We start from the raw sequence: 7,342 nt of genomic DNA on the forward strand, positions 1-7,342 counted from the left end.
CAGTGAGCCAAGATCATGACACTGTACTCCACCCTGGGCGACAGAGCAATACTCCGTCTCAAAATAAAGGTTTCCCCGGCCAGGCATGGTGGCTCATACTTGTAATCCCAGCACTTTGGGAGGCCTAGGCAGGTGGATCACCTGAGGTCAGGAGTTCAAGACCAGCCTGACCAACATAGAGAAACCCTGTCTCTACTAAAAATATAAAATTAGCTGGGCATGGTGGCACATGCCTGTAATCCCAGCTACTTGGGAGGCTGAAGTAGGAGAATCACTTGAACACAGAAGGCAGAGGTTGCGGTGAGTGAAGACTGCATCATTGCACTCCAGCCTGGGCAACAAGAGACAAACTCCGTCCCAAGGAAAAGGAAAAAAAAAAAGGTTTCCCCAAAAATAAAGTCAAAGATTTAAAACACACACACACACACACACACACACACACACAATCGTGAACAACGTAATAGTCTGCATCTTGTATTTCTTGAGTTTTTTGTTTTTTTTTTTTTACTTTTAGTTTTAGTTTTATTTGTGGAAAAACCCTTTAACAACCATGCAACTTACTGGCTGGGCGCAGTGGTTCACGCCTATAATCCCAGTAATTTGGGAGGCCCAGGCAGGCGGATCACCTAAGGTCAGGAGTTTGAGACAAGTCTGGCCAACATGGTGAAATCCCATCTCTACTAAAAATACAAAAATTACCCAGGTGTGGTGGTGTGTACCTGTAATCCCAGCTACTAAGGAGGCTGAAGCAAGATAATCGCTTGAACTCGGGAGGCGGAGGTGGCAGTGGGCCAAGATCATGCCACTGTACCCACCCTAGGCAACAGAGCAAGACTCTGTCTCAAAACAAACAAACAAACAAACATTAACTCGACTTATGACAACTGAGATAAACAACAAACCAAACCACATAACTTATGTCACTGCAGTATAATGTTAAGAACATGAGTTAGAGTGGAAAAGCTAGATTTGTGTCCTCACTTTAGCAAGTTTCCTAAATATGCCTCTGTTTCCTTATCTATGATGTGGATAATAGCTGTACCTGCTACGGAAACAAGTTGTGATGATTATGTGAACAAATGTAGGCAAATCTGTTAGCACAGAGTCTGGTACATAGAATATGCACTCAAATTGTAGTAATATTATCAACCTTAAGAATTTGACAGCACTATTACAGAAGAGAATTATAAGATAAAAGCTCAGAAACGAAATCAATTCCTAACTTTTAGGAAACTACAATGTCATATTAGTATACTCTAATCATTCACCCACCTCTATTATAAAAAACACTCAATCCATCTATCCATTCAAGATGTAGAAAAGTACTACCAAATGATAACAGCAGAGACTATTTCAGGCAGTTGCCGATTCTGAGACAGAAAGGAGACTGTGAGCCAAGAAAAAAAAAGCACAAATTCTTTTTTTATTCTGTTGCCTGGGCTGGAGTGCAGTGGCGCGATCTTGCAATCTCTGCCTCCCAGGTTCAAGCAATTCTTCTGCCACAGCCTGCCCTTGAGTAGCTGGGATTATAGACATGTCCCATCACGCCCGGCTAACTTTTTAATTTTTTAGTAGAGATGGGGTTTCACCACATTAGCCAGGCTAGTCTCGAACTCCTGACCTCAAATGATCTGCCCACCTTGGCCTCCCAAAGTGAGATTACAGGCGTGAGCCACCGCACCTGGCCTAGAAAGCACAAATTCTCAAAGCCACAGAATAGAGCCACTCCTGGGATCTCATCACATGAAACCCATAGCTCACACCCTTGACTGCCCAGAGCCTCACCTAGCTAATTATAATTAAACCAGGATCTTTAGAAGTGAAAACATTTTTAAAAACTCCCCGTGTGACTAAACGTGAACCCAGCATTAAGAAGCATTGATTAAACCATACATTCCTTTACTTTGGGAGTAATCTGAGTAAGTCTCTAACACAAAATAATAAAAATCCAGATGCAGTACTAAATGCCTTAATTTTGTTATTAATGAAACCATGCAGCCTGGCCAACATGGCAAAACCCTGTCTGTACTAAGAACACACACACACACACACACACACACAAATTAGCAGGGCATGGTGGCATGTGCCTATAATCCCAGCTATTCGGGAGGCTGAGGCAGGAGAATCGCTTAAACCCAGGAGGCAGAGGTTGCAGTGAGCCGAGATCGCACCACTGCACTCCAGCCCGGGCAACAGAATGAGATTCCATCTCGAAAAAAACAGAGAGAGAAAATCATGCCAATTAATAACTCTAAAACAGATTTCTCCATACTGATTGTACTTCCAAATTAATACTTTTCTTCTTTTATAGAAGAGCAATTTCTGCCTGGATAGTCTTAACTTAGTTTAAGAGACCTGAAAAGTCCTAAACACATGACTTAATACTATTTTCAGGATACTATACACTGGACACAATTGTATAATTCACTAAAGCACTCTAAGTTTTGAAATAAGATACCTGGCCAGGCGTGGTGGTTCACACCTGTAATCCCAGCACTTTGGGAGGCCAAGGCAGGCGGATCTCGAGGTCAAGAGTTCAAGACCAGCCTGGTCAACATAGTGAAACCCCATCTCTATTAAAAATACAAAAATTAGCCAGGCATGGTGGCACACACCTTTAGTACCAGCTACTTGGGAGGCTGAGGCAGGAGAATCGCTTGAACCCGGGAGGTGGAGGTTGTGGTGAGCTGAGATCAAACCACTGCACTCCAGCCTAGGCAACAGAGCGAAACTCCGTCTCAAAAAAAAAAGAAAAGAAAAGTAGAAATAAGATACCTGAAATTACTCCAATAGTAGATGTCCTCACCAAGAAAACTAATTTCGTAATATATAGCAAAATATACCCATCCCCTTATGAGTATACTGAGATTTTCAAAGTTGTCACTCTGATCTGTATTTTCTTGTCTTTCTATAATGAACTAAAATTATCTGAGAAATGAAGACATAAAGTAATAAAAATTTAATGACATTAATTTTGAAGAGGAGCAAGGAATGGACCATCACAAACATCTCAAAATAATATTCAGTCTTCCACATTTGGGAAATACCAATTCATCATAAAAACAAAAAGACCATGCATACTGTAAATGGCTATTAAATGACCTGATACCCAACAGAGTAGGGAACCTTTTTTTTTTGTTGTGGCCAATACTCTTTCTAGAGTGATATGTGTTAAATTCAACTAAAATTTTATCTTCCAAAATCAATTTTTGAATTTATAACAGTGGAATATTTCAATAGTATAAGTACAAATAATTTAGTACTCATAGGCATAAACAGAAATCAACTCCAAAGGTAGCTGCTAAAAAAAGACTTGGTTCTTTGTATGGGATGCTGAAGGCCTCTTAAGACAAAGAGTTGTGAATCAAAGACAAGGACATTTGAGAAGATTCAAAAACAGAACACTGTGCTTTTATCAGCATATCAAGACAGTTAAAGAATACCCAGTACTGTTAGCCTCTGAAAAAGCAAGCCAAGAGAAAGACTCCTAAGTCTAAGAGAAAGAATCCTGGTATATTATTATTTCCACATAACAGTGTAGAAGAATCAGCCCAACAATAAAAACAGCTTTTGGTATAGATTTGAATACTGAAAATCAAATTGCACTGAATTACAATTTACAAAAGAATTACATATTTCACTACAGAATTTGGCATATACAAATAAATAAAAGAATTTTAGAACCGGCTGAGCGCAGTGGCTCATGCCTGTGATTCCAGCACTTTGGAAGGCCGAGACGGGCGGATCATGAGGTCAAGTGATCGAGATCATTCTGGCCAACATGGTGAAACCCCGTCTCTACAAATACAAAAATTAGCTGGGTGTGGTGGCACACGCCTGTAGTCCCAACTACTCAGGAGGTTGAGGCAGAAGAATCGCCTGAACCTGGGAGGCAGAGATTGCAGTGAGCTGAGATCGCACCACTGCACTCCACCCTGGGGACAGAGCAAGACTCCGTCTCAAAAAAAAAAAGAATTTGAGAACCAAGTTCAGGATTGCCCAGAAGTGCCTTGCAACATGTCACTGAACACTCAAAAATGCTTTGCAAATGAGTAACAGCAATTCCCACTTTGTTCGTCAATGGACACTTAAAAAGAGACTAAATTTTTAATATAACCACATAATCACTTTTAATTTCTCAAAATCTTGCCTCATACTCTATTTTTTTAATATACATGTTCTACTTCTTTACCTTTTTTCATTTTCATTAGACAACTGTTTTCTACCAGCCATTCTCTACCTTTCTTCCTTAGCCCTATGCTTTGATTTCTTTCCAGATTTACCACATGGCCACTTATAAACGAAAGCATTGTAGGACAAATGGGACAAGAAATTTTCAGTTGAATATAATCAGTAGCATTCTTGACCACAAAACTGTAGAAAATGCTTTACAAACTAATTTTTTAAGAGATCACAAAAACTCTATTTTTCTCTAAAGTTCTAAATGTTTTCCAACAAAAATGCATTAAAATTCCCATTTTTCTAAAAAATTGCCTTACTTGGGTTATTCTAGAAAGTAGATATTTCTTTTTTTTTTTTTTGAAACGGAGTCTCACTCTGTCACCCAGGCTGGAGTGCAGTGGTGTGATATCGGCTCACTACAACCTCTGCCTCCTGGGTTCAAGCAATTCTGTCTCAGCCTCCCTAGTAGCTAGGACTACAGGTGCACGCTACCACTCGCGGCTAATTTTTATATGTTTAGTATGTTGGCCAGGCTGGTCTTGAACTCCTGACCGCAGGTGATCCACCTGCCTCAGCCACCCTAAGTGCTGAGATTACAGGAATGAGCCACCATACCCGGCCCAGATATTTCTTTAAAAAAAGTTTGTAACAGCACTGTGGAAATCTATGCTTGAATAAATTTAGTAAACCATGAGGCATATTTAGGAAATCAAAACCCACCTCTTTTTGCATAACTGGAGTCCGTATCTTTAAACTGTACCACAACAAAGTCTGAACATTTGAACAAAATACTCTCCATTATTTCTTCACGTTTTGGCCCCGAACTGGATTCTGTACTTTTCTCATGTGCGGCATCAAGTACCAAATCACACTAAAATGAAAAACACAAGTAAGTATTCAAAACATTTACAAAATAACATTTGTTAGGAATTCTTTAGCTCATCAAGGTACCAGTTCTTATATGCCTTTGACAAAAATAATCTCAAGAGAACCTGATAATTATATCTTTTTTCCAAGGAATATGATCTATTATCCATTCCATCATTTTAAAAATCCTCATATCTAAATGTTTTTTGTTGCTATGGTTTGTCTTAAGTACATTAATAATAATTTTTTAAGAGGAAAAAATAAACCACCACATCCCTCTATTAGTTCACAATGCTTAAAAATGGTTGAAATATTTTAATAAGCACACACATCAAGAAGTCTTTCTGATTACACAAACCAGCCTATAAAACAATCAGTATTTGAAACTGAGGATTAAAATCATTCAAAGTGGCTTTAAAAACTAGGTAAAGCACTGACTATGAAAATGTTCTTTTACTTTGTAAGAAAATGAAAAAAAAGTAAAAATTACCTTCGGACTGTAGGTTTTAAAAACTCCTTCATATATACCTCCATTTTTCACTTGTACTTCACATTTGGAGCCCTAAAAACACATAATTAATTTTTCAAAGAAACAGTATATTATCTGGTCACCAGGGATAATTGTTTTCTTTTTACTTTTTATACCTCATCAGGCTTCCTTCAATATTAGGTATTCACTAACAAAACAATAAAAAAATTTCAAAACATTAACAATACGCGGAACTCTCGAAATTCTTCAGGAGGCTCTACTCAAGAGTTTGCAGTACGAATTTTAATACTGAAGCCAAACATTTCTGACCCCAGCTATTTTGACAAAATAATGTACAAAAGACAATCAACTACTAATATTATTTTACACACACAGCAGGGTTAACAAGAATACAGTTGTCTGTTGTTATTGGTAGGGGAATGGTTCCAGGACCTCCTTCAGATATCGAATTACATTATACTTAAGTCACTTACATAAAATGTAATAGTATTTGCATATAACTAAGCACATTCTCCCAAATACTTTATCCCTAAATTACTTACAATATCTAATATAATATAAATGATACATAAATTGTCATACTGTATTGTTTTGGGAATAATGACAAGAAAAAAGTCTGTACATCTTTGGTTCAGATGCGACCTTGCATCTTTTTTCTCAAAAAAAAAAGAAAAAAAAATTTTTTTTCTTTTTTTTTTGAGAAGGAATCTGGCACTGTTGCTCAGGCTGAGTGCAGGGGCATGATCTCAGCTCACTGAAACCTCCACCTCCCAGGCTCAAACAATCCTCCCACGTCAGCCTCCCAAGTCACAGGGACTACAGGCACGCACCACCAAGCTCGGCTAGTTTTTTTACTTTTTGTAGAGACGGAGTTCTGCCATGTTGCCCAGGCTGGTCTTAAATTCGTGAGCTCAAGCGATCTGCCCACCTTGAACTCCCAAAGTGCTGGGATTACAAGCGTGAGTCACTGTGCCTGGCCTTTTTATCAAATATTTTTGATCCACGGTTGGCTGAATCCATAAATATGGAACCCACAGATGCAGAGGACCAACTGTACTTTTACAATGAATTATTTTAGACTGGATAAAGGGAGTTCTAACCTATTTCTCTAAATCATCCTGACTAAACATGATCTAAGCAATGTTACTTTGACAATCATTTATCCGTATTTTAACTTCATGGAATTACTTTATTCTACCCCCAAGGCAGTTTATCCCCAATAATCTAATAACTTACAACAACTGATGTAAGTATATGAACCATCCTCATATTTGCATAGATTCCGTCAAAAGAAATCTGGAATATTAAAAAAAAAAAAAAAAGACTATTAGAAATTAGTATATACTTAGTGCTTGAACATCCCTAATTCAAAATGTGAAATTCTAGAGCATTTCCGATTAGGGATACTCAGCCTGTATTTACACTTGCATATAAAGGTAATGTTTATTTTGTTGCAAAATGTTCAGTTAGGTTTATGATATCTTACGTGTATTAAAGGAAGATTTTGTTTATTTAATATTTTGCTTCTGTAAAGAACAGAAGGTCAGGTTTTCAAGTGTTATCAGTCATACCAACTAACGATATTTTGACTAAACGTGATATAAAAAAGCAAAAGTCAACTTCCATAAAGGAGGAAGGACACAAACCATAAGGATGGAAGACAAATCAATGGTTGGAGAGAGAGGAGGGTTCACTAAAAAGTGATTTGAGGGATTTTGGTGGGCAATGAAACTGTTGTATTAACTTGATTGTGGTGGTAGTTACACTGATTGTATGCATTTGTTAAAACTCACAGAAATATAC

The 7,342-nt window shown here is 37.9% G+C and overlaps 1 protein-coding gene across 1 annotated transcript in view; it reads right to left on the bottom strand.

The window, feature by feature from the left end:
- Positions 1 to 6,832, bottom strand: part of ATXN2 (ataxin 2) — a 108,365-nt gene extending 101,533 nt beyond the window's left edge. The window contains exons 1-2 of the mRNA XM_011936608.1: positions 6,776 to 6,832; positions 4,903 to 5,053 (exon numbers count right to left, since the gene is read on the bottom strand). Coding sequence (XP_011791998.1) covers positions 4,903 to 5,053; positions 6,776 to 6,808 — 184 coding nt within the window. The 5' untranslated portion in view covers positions 6,809 to 6,832. The remainder of the gene's footprint in view (positions 1 to 4,902; positions 5,054 to 6,775) is intronic.
- Between the last annotated feature and the right edge of the window lie 510 nt (positions 6,833 to 7,342).

The sequence above is a fragment of the Colobus angolensis genome, unplaced genomic scaffold (assembly GCF_000951035.1).
Source record: "Colobus angolensis palliatus isolate OR3802 unplaced genomic scaffold, Cang.pa_1.0 Scaffold10, whole genome shotgun sequence".
Taxonomy (NCBI): Eukaryota; Metazoa; Chordata; class Mammalia; order Primates; family Cercopithecidae; genus Colobus; species Colobus angolensis.